This window comes from Phyllobates terribilis, unplaced genomic scaffold, assembly GCF_046119375.1.
Source record: "Phyllobates terribilis strain yellow unplaced genomic scaffold, ASM4611937v1 Scaffold_3__8_contigs__length_932513732, whole genome shotgun sequence".
Taxonomy (NCBI): domain Eukaryota; kingdom Metazoa; phylum Chordata; class Amphibia; order Anura; family Dendrobatidae; genus Phyllobates; species Phyllobates terribilis.
In genome coordinates this window covers 906,209,867-906,233,381 of record NW_027362763.1, presented here as the reverse complement: position 1 = coordinate 906,233,381, position 23,515 = coordinate 906,209,867, and the positions used below count along the sequence as shown (strand labels likewise).

Here is a 23,515-nt window from a genome sequence, read left to right as displayed (position 1 = left end):
AGCCCGAGGCTGTCGGGAGGAATAAAGTTAATTTTCTGCCATCAGTGGAGCCAAGAAAGATTCAGCTAAATGAGCAATTGTAAGTACACAGAGCTATATAATATGATGATTGCAATACATAAAGAGGATGAAAAATTTTGATGGGAGAGCTTCTTCTTCAAAAAAGAGATCACTCCAAATACCCTCACAAAGTATGAATGGATTGTATAATATGAATATGTTTATTATTGTAATATAGATCAGTTAAAGAGGTTTGTTCAGAAATAGAAGTAATACATTAAGAGAAAATACTGGATTTTGCACAGTTGAGATTTAAGAGGTAGGGAGGAGTGGGAATATGGATTATAGGGAAGGGATAGTGTATATATTTGAAGGTAAAATTATAGTTGTATGAACATTATTGTATGAATGTTAATGGGGTTTCTGGTCTCACCAACCGGAAGTGTCCTTACAATATTATCTTATGTGGCATTCTGCCTTTTTTCTATAAACTTCGGCACTGTATATAAATCTAATTTTATAGCAAATTGGGAGTGGTCCTCAAGAAGACTCCCACAGAGAAGTGTTGAGGACCATGTCAACTAGGCTACAAAGTCGACCTTTACATACAAGGAAATTTGGGCCAAATGGAAAACAGAATAAACAAAAAAAAAACTGACAGATTCAGGAGAAATGCGACACTTAGATTAAAAAAAAATTACATAATACACTTTAAAGAGGTCAGGTTTGATCTCCACGTCTATTTTTCATACATCTATTCCCAGTAAAATAAAGAAGGCACCTTTTCTTAAAAATCTCTGTTGTCAAGTTTCTCCGTTTATTTCCCTTTTGATAATAACTTGACAACTATGTTACCATTCCCATGGACTTATCCACAGAGAAATCAGCATATTCACAACCTTCTAGGAGGAATTACAGAGCAACTCATAACAGATATTTCTAAAGAAAAAAAGAGTTTCAGTATTGTTGTTATCTCATAGGGAAGGTAAGTATTTCCAAAACAGAAATGTATGGAGAGCTGGCGGCACCTGTTTATTATACTGGCATAATACAAACATGTTATTCCATGTACTTTTCGCTTATTTGTGGATTCAAGCTGAAAAGATGACAGAAGCTTAGAAGGACCAAGATCTGGCCAAATAAAACAGAGAATTGTTTATAGAAGACACGGGGTGAGAGAATTGTGCCTCAGAGATCATGTTCGATTCATCATTATACTTGAGCTTGAGAGCCTTGAAAAATAAACTGTTGGCTCCTGTGGCTCGGGACTTTCGGCTCTACACTTAGGAAGTTAAATAGTCTCCAGGCTGTTTGTAGAAACATAGGATCATGTCACAAAGCCACAGACTGTGGAGATGAAGCCACTTTGATGACTTTTGATGGACAGGTCATCGGTGCGATCAATCATTTAGTTGGTTGCACAGGATTAAAAAAAACATAGCAGCTTTCTTTTAGAAAGTCGTCACCTCTGACCATGGGTTCTGCCTGGCATTGAAATGTAACCCTATTGAAGTCAAGGGAGCTCAGCTACAATGCAACACCAAACCCATGATCCTGGCTGGCTATGTTTCTGAAAAAAAGCAGCTATGTTTTTCCCTCCATCACTGGTGATTGACAGTGCTTGAGCTTTCTCTACAGACAGTGCTTGCTCAAGGCAAGCAAGCACTGTCACTCAGAAGTGAGGAGGTGGGGCATGTAAATCCAGTAGGCGGAATAATGCACTGAGCCCCTTGTCCCGAGCACACTAATTAGCATGAGTGAGTTTCTGTGGTACGGAGGCAGCAATTAGAAGACCCAAGATGCGACTTTTATAGGAACTATATCCCCTACAACAGGGTTCCCCAACTCCAGCTCTCAAGGCCCACCAATATATCATGTTTTCAGGATGTCCTTAGTATGGCCCAGGTGATAATTCCATCACCTGCACAGGCAATAATTCCATCACCTGTGCAATACTAAGGAAATCCTGAAAACATGACCTGTTGGTGGGCCTTGAGGACTGGAGTTGGGGAACCCTGCCCTACAAGACTGTTTGTGTTGACAGACTCCCTTTTGACAATTTCAGTCTTGGTTTGCCTGGAAAATATTAAAATTTGAGAGTCCTCAGTGGTTGATAGCTTTTAATGGCTAACTGAAAAGATGGTAACAAATAGCAAGCTTTCCAGACTACTCAGGTCTCTTCATCAGGCATAGTATACCACAAAATGTGAATTCATGAAATGAGTTATATATTATATATAACAAGCGAAGAGCTTATGGGAAGTTTTATGGAGGGTAAGATCTTTTGATGTATAGGATGTAGAAATTAGAATTTCCTATAGTAGAAAATGCAAAAAATAAACTACATATTCTGCACAGCTCCTGCTGTCAGATTTCTAAGGGAGTCTGCTTTGCATTCCAAGTCAACAAAGACATCTATGGGCTAAAGGATTCTCAACAAGTTCTCGTTCCAGGAATTTTCTGATTACAAAATAAGCAATACATAGGGCACCGTAAATTCTTTTGAAATGCAGGATCATTTAAAAAAAGAAAACTGTTGTGTTGGTCTGTGGTGTATCATACTAGTCAGAACAATATTGGAGAACTGACACGAATACTCTAGGCAGTTCCTCATAATAGAATTTCAAAATGTTTTCAAGTTTGCCTTTACTTTGAGTCATCATCACAGAGGAAAAATATATATGGAGTAACCAATGTATTGTTGAACTCTATAACCCCAATGTCTGCAAGACACGTGGTGTTCCTGTTCTAGAAATAGTCACATTTCTTTAATTAAATATTTGGTGTTGAGTCGTAAAACAGATATCCTTTACAATCCTTAAAAGAAAAGTTGGAGAGATAAGCCAAAACTGGTGCAAGGGGAAAGTGGAGCTGTTGCCTGCCGCAACCAATGCATTCCCTCTGAAATGCCAACATTAAAGTGAACCTGACAGCTGACGCATGCTGCCAAGTTGGTGGTCAGCATGTATCAGCACAGGTTGTATGAACTTAGCCAGGTATGTTTGACTCTGAAATGCTGCAGTGTTTCAAAGTCCATACGTATACAGAGACCTGTAAATTCAGGGCAGCGGGTAGGGGGAAGCCGCGGGGTACCCGCCTGTCTGACTAGCCTACAGTGCAGGTATTAAAGTGTATTTTTCTCTGAAATGGCATATTCAACATGTTTGGCATACTTGTTAATCTGGATTAAATGTTCCGCCTGCTTTGTGTATGCCTGCGTTTTACTTTCTCCACTAGCGGGGCAATTCTATTTTTGGACACTATGACACTATGTGATATTTAATATGTGATATTTAATATGGTGATATCCTACTAAGGTATACTATTATTTCCAACTTGCTCTTACACCCATGCAATGTGCAACTTGTATGTGTTTTATTACTATTACTAATCACTGAATTTGTATATTATGCACTTTAGTATACAGTATACCTTCACTAAATTAATTAGTACAGATGCTGTTACCTGTAGATTACTGTCAAACAGCTGTTCTTTATTAGTCTGGATTATCCTCTCTTCCTTTTGCTGGAGTAACTTTGCTTTTTTATAGACAATTGGTGATTTACAATTTTTGTAAATTTATAAGCATTAGAGGTTCATACCTTTAAGGGAACAAACCATTTCTGGATGTGTTCCGGGCTGCCAAGGTTCATCACCGCTCCTCCGAATAACCAGCATATGACTCCACACTACAATACACAGTAAAAATAGCAAGTACTGTAAATGCAAAATGCTTAAAAATAATTTACAGTATAAATCTGAGAATATGTACAGTGGGGAAAATAAGTATTTGATACACTGCCGATTTTGCAACTTTTCCCACCTATAAAGAATGGAGAGGACTGTAATTTTTATCGTAGGTACACTTCAACTGTGAGAGACAAAATCTAAAAATAAAATACAGAAAATTACAATGCATGATTTTTACATAATTAAATTGCATTTTATTGCATGAAATAAATATTTGATCACCTACCAACCAGCAAGAATTCTGGCTCTCACAGACCTGTTAGTTTTTCTTTAAGAATCCCTCTAACTCTGCACTCATTACCTGTATTAATTGCACCTGTTTGAACTCGTTACCGTATAAAAGACACCTGTCCACACACTCAATCACACTCCAACCTCTCCACCATGAGCAGGACCTAAGAGCTGTCTAAGGACACAAGGAACAATATTGTAGACCTGCACAAGGCTGGGATGGGCTACAGGACAATAGGCAAGCAGCTTGGTAAGAAGACAACAACTGTTGGCACAATTATTAGAGAATGGAAGAAACACAAGATGACTGTCAATCTTCCTCGGTCTGGGGTTCCATGCAAGATCTCACCTCGTGGGGTAAGGATGATTCTGAGAAAGGTCAGGAATCAGCCCAGAACTACACGGGAGGACCTCGTCCATGACCTGAAGACAGCTGGGACCACAGTCTCAAACATTACCGGTAATAACACACTACGTCATCATGGATTAAAATCCTGCAGGGCATGCAAGGTGCCCCTGCTCACGCCAGCACATGTCCAGGCCTGTTTGAAATTCGCCAATGACCATCTGGATAATCCAGAGGAGGCATGGAAGAAGGTCATGTGGTCAGATGAGACCAAAGTAGAACTTTTTGGTATTGACTTCACTCGCCATGTTTGGTGGAATAAGAAGGATGAGTACAACCCCAAGAATATAGTCAACCATGAAGCATGGTGGGGGAAACATACTTTGAGGGTGCTTTTCTGTAAAGGGGACAGGGCGACTGCACCGTATTGATGGGAGGATGGATGGGGTCATGTATCGCAAGATTTTGGCCAACAACCTCCTTCCCTCAGAAAGGGCATTGAAGATGGGCCGTGGCTGGGTCTTCCAGCATGACAATGACCCAAAACACAGCTAGGGCAACTAAGGAGTCGCTCTGTAAGAAGCATTTCAAGGTCCTGGAGTGGCTGAGCCAGTCTACAGACCTGAACCCAATAGAAAATCTTTGGAGGGAGCTGAAACTCAATGTTGCCCAGCAACAGCCCCGAAACTTGAAAGATTTGGAGAAGATCTATATGGAGGAGTGGGCCAAAATCCCTGCTGCTGTGTGTGCAAACCTGGTCAAGAACTGCAGGAAACGTCTGACCTCTGTAATTGCAAGCAAAGTTTCTCTACCAAATATTAAGTTCTGTTTTTCTATTGTATCAAATACTTATTTAATGCAATAAAATGCAAATTAATTATGTAAAAATCATATTGTGATTTTCTGGATTTTTCTTTTTAGATTCTGTTTCTCACAGTTGAAGTGTACTTACATAGAAATTACAGACCTCTCTATTCTTTGTAGGTGAGAAAACTGGCAAAATCGGCAGTGTATAAAATACAGGTTGGGCCATTTATATGGATACACCTAAATTAAATGGGAATGGTTGGTGATATCAACTTCCTGTTTGTGGCACATTAGTGTATGGGAGGGGTAAAACTTTTCCAGATGGAAATGCTAGCACAGGCTTCCAGTATCCGCTGTTTCAGATGCTGCACATCTCGTATCTTGATGGTATGGTGTGGTATATGGGGTACAAAGATAGTGGGGCCATTCTTCATCAATGTAAACCTCAATGCCACTGGATATCTGAAATTGCTACATGATGATGTGTTGTCCTCTATGCACTGAAGATGGCATGTTCCCTGAGTTTTTCCAACAAGATGGTCACCACCCCATTATGGGTGTCAGGTCCGAGCATTCCTACATGAACAGTTTCCTGGAAAGTGGATTGGTCGTCGTGGACCAGTTGAATTGCCACCAAGATCTCCCGATCTGACCGCCTTAGATTTTTATCTTTGGGGTCACCTGAAGGCAATTGTCTATGCTGTGAAGATACAAGATGTGCAGCATCTGAAACAACAGATACTGGAAGCCTGTGCTAGCATTTCTTCTGCAGTGTTGCTATCAGTGTGTCAAGAGTGGGAGAAGAGGGTTGCATTGACAATCCAACATAATGGGCAGCACTTTGAACACATTTTATAAGTGGTCATAAACTTGTACAAAACTCATGAAAGAATAAAGTTACGGTAAAACCAAGCACACCATTGTTTTTCTTATGAAATTCTCAATAAGTTTGATGACCCTCTTCCCATTGAAAAAAATAAAGTTGGATCCAAAATGGCCGACTTCAAAATGGCCGCCATGGTCACCACCCATCTGGAAAAGTTTTCCGCCTCCCATATACTAATGTGCCACAAACAGGAAGTTGATATCACCAACCATTCCCATTTAATTTAGGTGTATCCACATAAATGGCCCATTCTGTACTTATTTTCCCCACTGTATATTTTGCCAATTATTTGAGAAATGCAACTGTCAAGGAAAATGCATAGGCAAAAAAAATCCAAGAGTGGAATGTGTACAGCGTATAAATTGAATGTAAAAACTGATGAAAGCACATAAAAATACAATACTAAAAATCCTGAATTCTTGCAGCTTTTATACTAGTCAATAAAGAGGTTGTCCACTCCATTAACAATGATGACCTATCATAAGGTCATGGACAACCCCTTTAAACCCAATAGGCTAACACTTCCAACTTTGTAATGATAATTTACAGGCAGGTAACACAGGATGCACCATTGCTCATAGATGCTGGGACTTCACATTCCAATCTCAGCACTGTGATTACCGCAAATGTCTAAGACCATTCCACAGCGCTCTCTCCAAAAGGGAATCTTTCACCAGATTTTGCCACCTAATCTGACAGAAGCATAATGTAGAGACAGAGACTCTGATTCCAGCGATTTGTCACTTACTCGGCTGCTTGCTGTAGTTTTGATAAAATCACTGATTTATCAGCCGACGAGCATCACTAGCGGACTAGTAAACCTGCTGCCAGGTAGTCCTCCATCAGATTTATGAGGTCGGTATAACCACACCCCACCACTGATTGGCAGCTTTCTTCCTATGCACAGTGTACATAGAAAGCTGCCAATTAGTGATGTGGGTGGGGTCATACAGAGCTCATCACTCAGAGAACTGCTAGATCTGCAGCAGATAAAACAGTGATTTTATCACAACTGCAACAAGCAGCCCAGCAAGTGACACATCACTGGAATCAGGGTCACTGTCTCTACATCATGTTGCTCTCAGAAGGGGTAGCAAAACGCTGGTGACAAATTTCCTTTCACAGTCAATAGACTGACTCTGACTCAGGTCCATGTGGCTGCTGTCGAGCAAATGTCTATGATTGCGGAGTGGAGTTCTATGGGAGTTGAGAAAATAGCCAATCAAGCAAGAGAGGTGAGTCCCATCCGAGTATACTTAGATAACTATAGAATAAATAGACATGCAGTGTGTTTACAATGTTGCTTACATTTTTATGTATGTTATATCTATACACTGTGTGCAGAATTATTAGGCAAATGAGTATTTTGATCACATGATACTTTTTATACATGTTGTCCTACTCCAAGCTGCATAGGCTTGAGAGCCAACTACCAATTAAGTAAATCTGGTGATGTGCATCTCTGTAATGAGGAGGGGTGTTGACTAATGACATCAACACCCTATATAAGGTGTGCTTAATTATTAGGCAACTTCCTTTCCTTTGGCAAAATGGGTCAGAAGAGAGATTTGACGGGCTCTGAAAAGTCCAAAATTGTGAGATGTCTTGCAGAGGGATGCAGCAGTCTTGAAACTTCCATACTTTTGAAGAGTGATCACCGAACAATCAAGCGTTTCATGGCAAATAGCCAACAGGGTCGCAAGAAGCGTGTTGGCCAAAAAAGGCGTAAAATAACTGCCCATGAATTGAGGAAAATCAAGCGTGAAGCTGCCAAGATGCCATTCGCCACCAGTTTTGCCATATTTCAGAGCTGCAACGTTACTGGAGTATTAAAAAGCACAAGGTGTGCGATACTCAGGGACATGGCCAAGGTAAGGAAGGCTGAAAAACAACCACCTTTGAACAAGAAACATAAGATAAAACGTCAAGAATGGGACAAGAAGTATCTTAAGACTGATTTTTCAAAGGTTATATGGACTGATGAAATGAGAGTGACTCTTGATGGGCCAGATGGATGGGCCAGAGGCTGGATCTGTAAAGGGAAGAGAGCTCTACTTGGACTCAGACGCCAGCAAGGTGGAGTTGGGGTACTGTTTTGGGCTGGTATCATCAAAGATGAACTTGTGGGAACTTTTAGGGTTGAGGATGGAGTGAAGCTCAACTCCCAGACCTACTGCCAGTTTCTGGAAGACAACTTCTTCAAGCAGTGGTACAGGAAGAAGTCGGTATTGTTCAAGAAAAACATGATTTTCATGCAGGACAAAGCTCCATCACATGCATCCAACTACTCCACAGCGTGGCTGGCCAGTAAAGGTCTAAAAGAAGAAAAAATAATGACATGGCCCCCTTGTTCACCTGATCTGAACCCCATAGAGAACCTGTGGTCCATCATAAAATGTGAGATCTACAGGGAGGGAAAACAGTACACCTCTCGGAACAGTGTCTGGGAGGCTGTGGTGGCTGCTGCACGCAATGTTGATCGAAAACAGATCAAGCAACTGACAGAATCTATGGATGGAAGGCTGTTGAGTGTCATCATAAAGAAAGGAGGCTATATTCATCACTAATTTTTTTGGTTTTTGTTTTTGCATGTCAGAAATGTTTATTTCTAAATTTTGTGCACTGATATTGGTTTACCTGGTGAAAATAAACAAGTGAGATGGGATTATATTTGGTTTTTATTAAGTTGCCTAATAATTCGGCACAGTAATAGTTACCTGCACAAACAGATATCCTTCTAAGATAGCCAAATCTAAAAAAAAAACACTCCAACTTCCAAAAATATTAAGCTTGGATATTTATGAGTCTTTTGGGTTGATTGAGAACATAGTTGTTGATCAATAATAAAAATAATCCTCTAAAATACAACTTGCCTAATAATTCTGCACACAGTGTATATAGTATATATAGGAGTAAAAGAGGTGCTTATAGGGAAACAGAGTTTTATGATCAATATTTCAAAAGCATCATAAACAATGATTACCCACTTATCAAGTAGTAAAAAGCCTTACAAAGTCTAAATTACAAGGGCCAGCGTGCTGTACCATCGCACCATACCAGTTCAATTTCCACATCGCTAGATAAAGGCATTTGGCATACTATTAAGACTGTGATTCTTCACCCTTTTACCTTTACTCCAGTCGTCATATCAGCTGTACAAAGGACTTCTCCCATTATCAGACTTTTGTTGACAAAGTTCTTCTTTTTATCTATCTAAGAAAAGTAAGCAAAGCAACGTCACCTAAATATGTGACCCATTCCCCTGGTAAGACCAAAAAGAATAGAAAGTCTTTATTTTTTATATGATAATAAGTCCTGATTTACAATGCTGATAAAATAGTGTCTAATGTGTATGGTCAGAATCATGTTAGGCTATGTTCACACACGCTGTGTTTTTTTCTGCTGCAAATCTGCTGACAATTTTTCAGCTGTGTAAAAAACATGCATATTTGCTGCTTATTTGTTGCATTTTTTTGCTGCGTATTTGCGTAATACGCAGCAAAACACAATGTGTGTGAACATAGCCTTGGGCTATGTTCACACACGTTGTGTTTTTCAGCGTATTTTTTTGCAGATTTTTATGCAAATTTTCAGCTGCGTCTAGCAGTACCAGCAAAGTCTATGAGAAACCAGAATTCTCTGTTCACACATGTTGCTTTTTGTTTGCTGCGTATTTTCTGCCTTGCTTGTGTGTTTGGAAAATAGAGCATGGCACTTCTTTCAGAGTTTCTGCAGCAGAAAATGCACCTGCGTATTTGCTGCGTTTTTTCACCCATAGGAAGTAATGGGTGGTTAAAAATTTACGCAGCAAAAAAAGCAACAAATACACGAGTTTTTTACGCAGCTGTTTTCCTGCCAGAGAAAAGTTAGCAGCAGAAAAAAACACAAAGTGTGTGAACATAGCCTTAGAGCGGACAGATTCTCACATTCAAATGGTTCCCAAACAGTATATGATAAAGCAGGCCTAATTGGCATATCCATGTCTCTAATGAACCCACTTATGAATGCAGTTAAAATGGCTCTCATTAAATGGAATATAAAGTGCTAAGAATATCATATGCACCTCCAGAAACTCTTACCATTTCATTAAACGCTTGCTGAACTTGTGGTAAACTCATGGCAAACTTCACCCTGTCCATAGTCAGATCTCTAATCTCGTCCAGACTGAGGTCATATCTGTGAAGCCCAAACAAATAAACAACGATTTAAATACATTTTTAGGACATTTTTATGCAGAATTGCAGAATTTTCTAATGGGCTTATTTTTAGGAACAGATACAATTGTCCATTTAACACAAGAAAACAATTGTGCCTCATCTGCTTTCACTTACTCGGCATTTCATCAAAACCAAAAATAAGTGAACTTTTACACTTTATATTAGATGTGCCAGAACACATTTTGAAAATAATGGAGTCCAGATGATTATGGTTAAAAGAGTAACAAAAATAAGTTCAGCTGCTATAATAGAACAGTAGGTGAATCTATGAATGGACTGCTTCTATAGGCCAGCACCATAATGGTGTACATGAAAGGGAATCGGTCACCGGGCTTTTGGTGGCCCATTTGAGAGCAGCACGATGTAGGGGCAGAGACCTGTATTTCAGCAATGTGTCACTTACAGGGCTGCTTGCTGCAGTTTTGATAAAAATTTGTTTTATCTACTGCAGATCTAGCAGTTCTCTGAATGCTGAGCCCTGTATAACCCCACCCACACCACTGATTGGCTGATTTCTGCTTATGCACAGCGTACACAGGAAGCTGTAAATCAGTGTTGGAGACAAGATTATACCAAGCTCATGAATAGGAGGACTACATGGTAGCAGGTTTACTGTCCTCTAATGATAATCTCCTGCTAATACAACTGTCATTTTATCAAAACTACAACCAGCAGCCCAGTAAGTGACACATCGCTGGAATCAGGTCTCATTATTCTGCATGATTACTGGCTGCAATTGGCAAGGCTTCATAGGAAATCGGAAAATTTATAATACATTGCAATACAGAAGAATTGCAGTATATTTTATAAGTGATCAATCATTTATTGGTTAACGTCACCTGAGGGGAATAAAACATTTAAAACAAAATAAATGTTTAAAATATAACATTTTTAAATTCTACGTATAAAATAACCACTCTTTTCCTTCATGGTCTTAAAAAAGGAAAAAAAAAAAAGTAAAATAAAATACATACATTATTTATCCAGCACAGATATCTTAACCTAATAGAATAATTCAAAATTGTTGTTTTCTGGAATTACATCTCAAATAAACGGAATGAAAAATGATAAAGTTGCATGTACCTAAAACAGGACCAATAAACAAACACTCTAAGGTTTGTCATCGCACTAAGCAATGGAGCTGCAGAATGAAGTCACCATGTCATTGTTACCACACAGTTAACACTGTAAAAACTAATCCAAAGCAAAAGCAGATTTGTGTTTCTTCAACAATTTCACAAGACAATTATTTATTCCTCTTTTACGGTACATAATATGGTAAATCAGATGGTGGCAATCAAAGACAATTTGTCCTGAAAAGAAACAGTCTCTCATACGGCTATGTCGTTGGGAAAATAAAAAAAAAGTTATTTCTCTCAGAAAGGGAAAGGAAAAAAAACAAAAAAATGGCCGATTTGGGAAGGGACTAAAAGTTGTAAATTCACCTCCCAAATATTGAGTTCAATTGAATGTAGAATCTATAAGCCACATTACCTTAATATTATTCATATTACATGCTGATAATTATACATAGGTTAGTACTATATAACATATATTTGTCACCTTCTCTGTTCACAGGGAATTTTTGTTTCTCCTTTCCTTTGTGTCCTATCCTTCCCCCCTCCATATTTCCCTTCCCCAGTTTTCTTTTTAATATATACTTTATTTGTTTGTTAATAAGTAAATAACTTGAATAAAAATATTTGAACAAGAAATGTTGACTCTATAAATGCCTAAATTAATACTAAACTCTACCATTAGATGGCGGCATACATCAATGTCATCACTATCATGTCAAACTACAGACATTATACAGGGAAAATATATATTTTTGTATTGTGTCAGTGTTTTCAGATAGCCATTAAAAGATATCAACCACTGAGGACTCTCAAATCTTAATATTTTACAGAAATTATAGAAATTCCACAAGAGGAAAAAAGAAACTTTGCACTTTGTATATTTTAATGGTCCGTACATGGCAGGGCGTGTAGTAGCCACCACAAACTTTATTATGGAGTAGCAGATTGAAGAGCATTTTCATTTCACACATTTAGCAACCTGTAGTTGCTGGTCTCCTGACCGGAACTTGACAGCCTCACAGACTGTGATACATGACTGACCGACTGTCCACAGGGCTCTGACCGGAACATGACAGCCTCACAGACTGTGATACATGACTGACCGACTGTCCACAGGGCTCTGACCGGAACATGACAGCCTCACAGACTGTGATACATGACTGACCGACTGTCCACAGGGCTCTGACCGGAACATGACAGCCTCACAGACTGTGATACATGACTGACCGACTGTCCACAGGGCTCTGACCGGAACATGACAGCCTCACAGACTGATGCATGACTGACCGACTGTCCACAGGGCTCTGACCGGAACATGACAGCCTCACAGACTGATGCATGACTGACCGACTGTCCACAGGGCTCTGACCGGAACATGACAGCCTCACAGACTGATGCATGACTGACCGACTGTCCACAGGGCTCTGACCGGAACATGACAGCCTCACAGACTGTGATACATGACTGACCGACTGTCCACAGGGCTCTGACCGGAACATGACAGCCTCACAGACTGATGCATGACTGACCGACTGTCCACAGGGCTCTGACCGGAACATGACAGCCTCACAGACTGATGCATGACTGACCGACTGTCCACAGGGCTCTGACCGGAACATGACAGCCTCACAGACTGATGCATGACTGACCGACTGTCCACAGGGCTCTGACCGGAACATGACAGCCTCACAGACTGTGATACATGACTGACAGACCGTCCACCGGGCTCTGACCTGAACTTGACAGTCTGGCAGAACGTGCTGCATGGACTGCCTACTGGTCTCCTTACCCAAACATGACAGTTTCATATACAGTCCACGCATCCTAGTCTATGCTCGGACTGTGGCACATGGATGTGTGAATACGGCATGAGGAGGCATCATACTCTGCATGTGGGACATTGTGGAGGCATCATGTTGAGTGTGACACAGTGGGGGAATCATATTGTGGGTGGGGGAAATGTAGAGGCGTTATAGTGTGGGGGAACTGTGGGGCATCAAACTATGTGTAAGGGAACTGTTCTTGAGATCATACTGTGTTTGGGGACACTGAGGAGTCTTCATTCTATATGTGGGGGACAATGGAGTAATCAAAATTGTGTGTAAGGGCAATGTAGGGGAATCATATGTGTAGTAGACACTGTGGCATCATAATGCCTGGGGGCCTGTGGGGAATGTACCGTAGGGGGCATCATACCGTATGTGAGGCCCACTGTGGCATCATACTGTGTGTGGATGGCTGTGAGGCCATCATAATGTGTGTGGGAATGTACTATAGGGACAACAACCTGTGTGTCAGAGGACTGTCAGGGCATCATGGTATGTGTGAGGGCACCATACTGTGTGAGGGGAAATCTACTGTGGGGCACCATACTTTGTTTGGGGGGCACTAGGGGTCATGAAAGGGTTACCATATGGAATGGGAACACTAATAGGCTTCACTAGGAGAAATATTTCTGTGGGCCCATATAAAGACTGGGGGAGACTAGAGTACCGTCTTAGCTTAAAATACATTTTTGTGCAGAGAGCTAAGTATACTACGGTATGTGTCCCTCTTTTTTATGGTCAATTCTCCCAAGAAAAGAACTTGCTGATCGTTTTTGACAATCTGCAGAAGATTTGCATTAAATACTTATCGGGGAAGCCTAATGCACACCAGCCTGCTGTATGCCAAAAATATGCCCAAACCCTGGTGTATGCCAAGACATATGGCTGTGATAGGCATATGTACCTGGAGCTTTCCAGACAAAGTTGTAGCTCGCAAAAGTGTTGTCCGCACAGATTCACACGGATACATTTAAATTACTGATTAATCCGTTTTCTAAGAAAAAAAGCTTACATTTACAATGACATGGGAGAATGATCTTCGGTTTGCTGTACAGCGCCTCGGTAACACATATTTCATCTTTGGCCATCAACACTTGAATTCATAATCTGGATGGTAGACGGGATGATTCCTGACTAATAACATCCCTCCCTCGAACTGGTTTATCTGGTATGTGCTCAGTGACAAGACATCATGAGAAGTCAGAAACTCCCACACCAGCCTTAATAACATGTAGTAAGTCGGGACTGCCAACAGCTCTAACTTTTTTTCTGGACAACTGAACAAAAACATCACACACGGATGGCCCCGAATATTTATGGTCATAATCCACGCTCCTACTAAAAACCCAGACTCCATGTCACACCTTCAACATAATGCCCAAGAATCAAAAAACAAAAGCCTGGGATTAAAGGGAATCTGTCAGCAGGTTTTTGATATCTCAGCTGAGAGCAGCCTGATGTAGAGAAAGAGACCCTGATTACAACGATGTATCACTCAGTTTACTGGGTGCAGCAGTTGTGACACAGTTTTTAGATTTAGCAATACAGCAGAGCTGAGAAAGCTAACCCCGCCCACAACACAGCTGATCCCACCCACAACAGGCTCCTTATGTACATATAGACAGTGAGCTGCTATCACAGAAGGGGCGGAGTCAAACCAGGGCTTAAGCTTCTCTTCGGTAGACGGAGCAATGAGAATCAAAAGGTAATAAAACCTTCAGTGTAAGTAAACAACAGTACACAGCCGAACATGTGACACATCGCTGACATCTGTGTTTTAACGTCTACCTCATATTACATAACAAAATCCTGCTAACAGATTCCCTTGAAATGGATACATAGATTAGATAATGTGTATATAGTGCTAATACAATACAATCACTGTAAAGTATACTGTGAAATTGTATATAGACATTGTCACTGCAGCTCTGGATGTGACTGGAGTAGAAGACCTACTGTAACAGCGGGTTGGCGACTGCAGCTCTGGATGTGACTGGAGTATAAAACATGATGTGTCAGCAGAATAATGAATGAAGCTCTGGATGTGACTGGAGTATAAGACATGATTAGTATAAAACATGACATAAATGCAGAATAGTGACTGCAGATTTGGATGTGACTGGAGTATAGCACATGATGTAACAAAAAAAAGTATTACTGCAGCTCTGGATGTGATTGAAGTATAATAGAAGAAAGAGGCGCCGTCCAATTTAGGTGAAAAAAACTTTAAGGTTCCATTTATTCTGCCATAGCTGCGATGTTTCGACCTGCAATAGATCTTTTTCAAGCATTATTTAATTGGGCTGTTCAGATAACAGTGTTTGGTTTTGTATTTTTAAACAGACCAAATGCTACAAGAAAAAAATTGAAGCATGCATTAGTATATTCTATATTTCAGATGAGACTCTCCTATTCAAGTCAATGGGGGTACAAAAATATATATTTCCCATACGCATCAACCGTATTGCACCTGATTTTTATGGATACATTGCTATTATTAACATGGGAAACTATTTTTGGTCTTGTCAATTGTATTCTCTGCTGATGTATAAAAACTAATGTAATATGGATGTCATATGGAATACTTACACATGGCTTATGGATGCCAACACTAATAAAAATTCATCCACTTTTGTTTTTCTCAGAAAAACAGCATGTTAACAAAGGGTTAGCATTCCAGTAGTAGATGAATTAATAATTAAAGATTACATAAATTAATGACATGTAGGCTGTGTAAGTAGCAAATAAAATGCTGATACATTTTAGTAAAAATAATCCAGCTTTACCATCTCCACTTGTATCACACATGGTAACCTATCCTGCCTACTAGGACCCCAGGACAATATCCTGATACAAATACGCACAGGCTTTGTTTGACATTATTCTACTTAATGCAGGTATCAACAGTGTGTGTATTATTTTACAAGCCCAATAATATTCCACTGAATCCAAGCATACGGTCTACTGTAAATGTATGAGATTAAATTTTATTGGTGATTTCTATAGAATTTTTATACAGCCTAAAGCATATAAAAGGTTTTCATTTTCATTTGTTTTACCTAGAGATCATGTCTTAGTGAAATTAAGAGAAAAAAAATATTATAAATGTAGATCCACCCTGATTTTTGCTGAGTGGCAAACACATAGCTGCAGCCTAGAGGAAGAAGCTTCCTCAGATGGAATATGACAGCTGCTGATGATCAGTATACACTGATCGGCTGCAGTGGTCACATCACCGCCTCTGGATGTTGAGCCAAGAAAGGTATATGTCATAATACTGAGTACAGTGCAGTGCAGCCTGGGAGGGTATTTTAGCATTTTTCTTTTATTAACATACAATGGGCCCATGCAAAGCAACTTTTCATATAACCCCTTAATGTAGTTTAGGAATAGAACTTGTGGTGTTAATAAAAAGGAACATTTTTTTGCTACTATAACGTCAGCAATGATAAATAAGGAAACACAACTCCAATTATAACAAAGGGCAGTAGTTCTGTGCCAAGGAAGATTAAATCTCGAGGGGCTAAACTGAAAATTACAGTGTATAGGAAGAAGGCAAACATTGGCAGAAATCTATTTACTTTGTAGTGGTATTTGTCATAGAAATATTGAAAATCTCTCTTCTCTCTCCCAAACCCCTCTTCCCTCCTCCCCTATATAATTTGTAAGAGGAGAAAAGCTGACAATCTAAAGAGCTGTCTGCATGCAGATTAGCACACACCCTGGAGAAGTGGCTTGTAGGCAACTGCTAACACAAATGGAGCAACTAACACAATTAACATGCGAGTGTGTTTTCCAGTGGCACAGGCTTGTGATAAATTTACAGCTTGGTGAGAAAGATTTAGTTCCTGTCTTCAAAAGAATTAAACAGAAATCTGCAGTCTGTCCAGCACCGACACAAAATATGGAATATCTAAAGTTGTATACCTCCGATATTAATGGGGCCCATATTTTTAGTGGCAGGGTTTGCCAAGGAACAATATGCATAATTTTCCATAGCTGTATGCCCCCCCATGAAAAGTACAAAATAACAGACCACAGCTATGTCATGTGTGGTCTCTAAAGAAAGGCAAATTCATAATGGAAAATATGGTATCACTTTCGGGCTTCTGCGATCAACCAGTGAGAAGTTATCACAGAGGCCAGATATTTTTAATAAAAATATGAAGGCTGGAGCCCAGCTTCAGCATAAAAGACTTGACCGAAGATGGGTCAGTACTCATGTTGGAAGTACATACTTATGTGTAACACAGGTCACGTTCGCTGAAAGGTCATAGGAGCGCTTCCCTCCAACTATACTGAGTCATCTTTTAAGATCTTTACAGTAAGTTCTTCTTTCATCCTATTTTATTTGTGTAACTGTATATTCTGCACTGTAAATGTCTCCTTTTGTAAAACCTTTTGCATATTTTTCATAAACACTGCCTCCTTTTGGATTAAATATAAAATGTAATAGTCTTGCTTCTTTTGTTCTGTAATCGTTCCCTCCCCGTAGCCATAAGCTACCAGAAAGTTGTCCGACCAGGCCTGCATTATAGCTCAAACTTGGTCGGTGTTGGCAGCGAATAATAATAAATGGGCTATCGTGAAGCTGGCAGGGATCGTACTGGGGCATATGCACGTATTCCCTGTGTTGGAATCCGGAGGTGTGTACGCAATAAGCTCACTGCGCGCATGCCAATATCCACGCAGTGAGTAATCGGGATCGCGTGCACGCAAATCCCTGCTCAATCCTGACAGAGTGATGGCAGCGGTGGGATATTGTGTGATCTCCCCGGTGTCGTCCCTGTCGAACCCCTGACAGTATTCATAGGTGGACAATTCTGTTTTATTTTTTTTAAATGGGTTACAATGGTTAAAAAGTATGGGATTCAACTTACTACTCGCTGGTCACTCCCCAGCTGTGCTTCCCTGTTTTCACCAGAGTCTCTTGCTCCACCAATAACGTGACAGAATAACATGCGACCACTGCATTCAATCACTGACCATAAGGGTGTCAGTGACTGCCTGAAGCGGTTATACGTCATGTTCACATTATCACTGGAGTTGAGTAAAAACTATTTCTAGGAGGACCAGGGATGCATCAGCACTGGAGTGGCAGCTTATTAGTAAAGTGATGATTACTCCTTCTGTTATTCTACACTAAACCAATGATTCTATTTGACCAAGGTGTGGTTCACTTTCAGCTTGGCAATAACTGGTGTTAATTATTTATAGTGGGACCCTCAGCTATCACATAGTATAGCCTGGTTGCACACTATCAGGGATAGAGATGCATGTGCAGTTCTATCTGTTCATTTCTATGGGAGCTTAAAGAAGTTGTCCAGTCTTAAACTATGAGTCTACAGTCACTCTATGTTACTGCAGACTTGTGAATTCTCAGATCACGTGTACTGAGCACTAAGAGGTTTCTCCGATGGCGGAGCTGCAAACGGTGGACATGTGACCGCACATATGTGATATGCATAATTCCGGCCACATTCTGACTAGATGGGTATAAGGATTCTCCGGTGTCAGCGCTAAAAACAGCGGTCATGTGACAGCAAATATGCTATATGCATATTCCTGGTCATTCTGACTAGATTGCTTCCAACCTAGCTCATCAATACACTTGAGCAAGGTCACACCCATCTAGTTGGAATGTGGTCGGGAGTATGCATATCACATGTGCGGTCACATATCCGCCATTTACAGCTCCAACACCAGAGAAACCTCACAGTGGGCAGTGTGTGCCATGTGAAGTTTCACAAGTCTGCAGTCACATTGTCTGCAGACTTGTAGTTTAATACCAGACAACACCTTTAATCCAAACCTACAGTCTACTGTAAATATTAGGAAATACCAATGCATGAAGGGGTGTCCTTGGTCTGCAATCATGTTTGGCAGGTGGTATGTGTCAATGGTAACAAATAGAATGCCAGGACCCAAGGAGCAGAAAAACATTGCCTAGAAGGTCTCATTGTCTCCTTCCTTTCGCATGCTTCTTGGATCAAACCAGATAGGACAACACCCAAGGCCTGTTGATCTAAAGGTAAGCCTGTCACTGGTTTACTGGTTGTCCAATCTTAGACCACTTTTCATATGTACTAACAACTGAATGCTAGGATTACCCCCAAGACCTACCATTCCAACGTTGCTTTACCCATCACATTTGGAAGTTTGGCAAAAAAAAGCTCAGATGCTAAAGGCCGATATCAACAGGTTCGGTCAACATTCTAATATATTTTGGGGGCCCTGGCCAACTGATCGGAGCTGGAAATGTTTATCAGGCATGTCTAAATTCAGATTGCTGATCGAATCGCTCTGTTCTCCCTGAGACAAGCCGCCGGCAGAGATGTCTGTTGGTGCATTTCTCATAGACAGCACAGGAGCTCTCAGTTGAACAAACTATCTATGGGAGATATGCCAAGAAGGCTGTAACACACGTGGATCGTGCACCCACTATGCCACGATTCGGGCTTACCTAGGAGCGGCATAGCTAAGTGGTTACTTGGCCTTCACTAGAGTTCCTGATGGTGAAGTTAGGTAGTTGCCAGGTACCACTTCTAGGCAGTCCCCTGTACTGCAGCTGCTTACTCCAATGGTCAGGTTCGTCGATACGGACTCTGAGTAAGGACAAGACAGGGCTCAGACACTGTTCAGACAACATAGGTTCTGAATCAGAGGCAGAACAAATACTGACACGGAGTCACAGGCAGAACTGGATTCGGATACTGGAACAGGCTCCAACAGTAGGGGCCCAGGAACGCTAACCAGAGGAGACAATGACGGTGGTTCAAGTACTATCGGAATGGTTTCAGGTTCAGGTACTGCAGGTGTGGCTTCAGGGTTCATTTAAAGGAACATGCCTCCTGTTTGCCTCAAACCGCACCTGAGTGAGTACCATCCCTACAATATGTATGTATGTATGTATGCATGCATGTATGAGATATACATACATATATATATATATATATATATATATATATACCGCCGGCACGGTTTCAGGTACCGCCGAAGCAGCTTCAAATTCTAGTTCACAAAACACAGGATAGAGGGTCACGCTCAGACTAATAAGGTTTACAGGAACACGGACAAACTACACAGGATACTAGGACGGAGGACCTGGCAACATACCTATGCACACACATTCAATGTAGGGAATTCCCGAGGTTGCTCAGGCCCCTCCTTACTGGGGAGGGTGCCTTATATACAAAATATCTCCCAGCTATTGACTGGTAGCATTTTGAAAGTGCGCGTGCTCCCTCATTAAAAACAGGGGAGCGTGTGCTGCCGGGAAGCCTGTGCGACATGTACAGACTAGGGAGCCCCAACCGGGACCACGCCGCGTGGCTGGAGCAATGAGTATGTAAGAGGGAGACCAGGATCTGGTCATGCACCTTGTCTGTATGTGTACATATGATGCCGTATCCTGCCGACTACGCCAATTTTGTAAGGGACTCAGGGTAGTAGTTGTGGCCAACGGCTGATGTGTTCCCATACCCTGGTCCCATGACAAAGATAAAAGTCCCAATTTTCCCATGTTGTGTGTGTGGTGCAGAACACTCACATCTGGATCATAGATCTCTGCCGTCTTCAGTCTTCTCATCTCAGGAACGGCCGCACACACATTTAAGGAGTTCTGTTCCATTTTATAAAAAAGAACTTTACTAGAACATTTGTAAATATCTTCATACAGCACATTACATTGTATACCGACTCCACCAGGGTCACCGTTCAACACACCGCACGTATAGATGTTCAGTGTCCATTTGTCCTGAGCTGTCCCTTTCATAGTGAACACTCCTGGTCTATGAGACCCTTGCAGTAGTAAGAATCCCTGTACTGACTGTTTCCCGTCCGGCTTCCCCTTCTCTGAAGGCTTGTGGAGACACAACTCACTGTGAATCCTATGGACCGTAGGTCCCGAACGTACGGAAATGTCTCTTCAGAGTATCTGAGTACGGGTTCTTCTCTGCTGGACAACTTGTGCCAACCGTGCCCCCTGGACCACCAACTGTACTTGTCTTACATCTTTCTCTCTCTCCCTGGAAACTAAACTGCAACCAAGAAACTGCTCTCTGATCCACTGAATCTGCTCCTCCCACACTCAGCAGCTCCCAAATTCCTTAACCCTTTCCTACACTACCCTCTACTAACATGTAGGGCAATTAATCATAAAACCTTTTCATATTGCAAACAGGATACGGCATCATATGTACACATACAGACAAGGTGCATGACCAGATCCTGGTCACCCTCTTACAAGTATATCAGCGCCCCTGCATGGAGAACGACGGAGGACCACGAAGGGATGCGGGCATTACTGTTACAAAGACTGTCTGTCAAAACAGTCAAATGATCAGTCGCAGGCCATCTAATGTGTATGAATGTCTTTAGGCTTTGCTATTTTTCTGCTTCCAACATATGAACTTTACAAGGGTTCTATCTTCAGTTTTTAAACTTGACAGCGGCAAGCTATTGTGCTAATATAATAATAGATGGCATACCCACACTTTAACACATTACTGATGGAGGTGATGGCATTACTTCTGGTCCGGTAGAGACAGTCATAATATTACTAGAGTGGGGACCAGTTTCCAGGCTTCATTTATTATTTTACCATCATGGCTTGCGGCTGTCAAACTTTAAATTAGAGCAAAAAAAAACAAAAAAACTTTAAAGTACTGACTGTTCACTTTCTGCCTATTATAACCCACCTCTTGATAGGTACCATTGTAATAAGATTGTATAAGCCTAGGGTGGGAAATGCAGCAGCTACTGGTAAATTTCCCCATCCTAGTACGCATTGCTCCCTCATCCCCAATCCTGGTACGCATGGCCCCCTCATCCCCCAATCCTGGTACACACGGCCCCCTCATCCCGCAATCCTGGTACGCATGGCCCCCTCATCCCCCAATCCTGGTATGCAGGCCCCACAATCCCCAATCCTGGTATGCATGGCCCCCACAACCCCCAATCCAGGTATGCATGGCCCCCACAACCCACAACCCCCAATCCTGGTATGCATGGCACCCCTCATACCTCAATCCTGGTAGGCATGGTACCTCTCATCCCCAATCCTGGTAGGCATGGTACCCCTCATCCCCAATCCTGGTAGGCATGGTACCCCTCATCCCCAATCCTGGTAGGCATGGTACCCCTCATCCCCAATCCTGGTAGGCATGGTACCCCTCATCCCCAATCCTGGTAGGCATGGTCCCCTCATCCACCAAATCCTGGTATGCTTGGCCACCTCATACCCAATCCTGGTATGCATGGCCTCCTCAACCCCCAATCCTGGTATGCATGGCCCCCTCACTAAAGGCTGTTTTGTTTGCATTTTCCTTTTGAGCAGTTTATGAAGCTAATAAACCGTTACGGACATTTAAAGGAACATGCCTCCTGTTTGCCTCAAACCGCACCTGAGTGAGTACCATCCCTACAATATGTATGTATGTATGTATGCATGCATGCATGCATGTATGAAACATGCATACATATATATATATATATATATATATATATATATATATATATATATATATATATATATATATATATATATACACACACACACATACAGTACAGACCAAAAGTTTGGACACACCTTCTCATTTAAATATTTTTCTGTATTTTCATGACTTTAAAAATTGTACATTCAAACTGAAGGCATCAAACTATGAATTAACACATGTGGAATTATATACTTAACAAAAAAGTGTGAAACAACTGAAAATATGTCTTATATTCTAGGTTCTTCAAAGTAGCCACCTTTTGCTTTGATGACTGCTTTGCACATTCTTGGCATTCTCTTGATGAGCTTCAAGAGGTAGTCACCGGAAATGGTTTTCACTTCACAGGTGTGCCCTGTCAGGTTTAATAAGTGGGATTTCTTGGCTTATAAATAGGGTTGGGACCATCAGTTGTGTTGTGCAGAGGTCATGTGGATACACAGCTCATAGTCCTACTGAATAGACTGATAGAATTTGTATTATGGCAAGAAAAAAGCAGCTAAGTAAAGAAAAACGAGTGGCCATCATTACTTTAAGAAATGAAGGTCAGTCAGTCCGAAAAATTGGGCAAACTTTGAAAGTGTCCCCAAGTGCAGTTGCAAAAACCATCAAGCGCTACAAAGAAACTGGCTCACATGAGGACCGCCCCAGGAAAGGAAGACCAAGAGTCACCTCTGCTTCTGAGGATAAGTTTATCCAAGTCACCAGCCTCAGAAATCGCAGGTTAACAGCAGCTCAGATTAGTAACCAGGTCAATGCCACACAGAGTTCTAGCAGCAGACACATCTCTACAACAACTGTTAAGATGAGACTTTGTGCAGCAGGCCTTCATGGTAAAATAGCTGCTAGGAAACCACTGCTAAGGACAGGCAACAAGCA

At 41.2% G+C, this 23,515-nt stretch overlaps 1 protein-coding gene across 2 annotated transcripts in view; it reads right to left on the bottom strand.

Moving 5' to 3' along the window:
* ACOXL (acyl-CoA oxidase like) overlaps nt 1-23,515 on the bottom strand; it is a 612,189-nt gene that overhangs the window by 552,574 nt on the left and 36,100 nt on the right. For both annotated transcript variants that reach the window (XM_073672763.1, XM_073672762.1), the window contains exons 2-4: nt 10,100-10,196; nt 9,150-9,233; nt 3,603-3,689 (exon numbers count right to left, since the gene is read on the bottom strand). In XM_073672763.1, the coding sequence (XP_073528864.1) occupies nt 3,603-3,689; nt 9,150-9,233; nt 10,100-10,196 (268 nt within the window). The remainder of the gene's footprint in view (nt 1-3,602; nt 3,690-9,149; nt 9,234-10,099; nt 10,197-23,515) is intronic.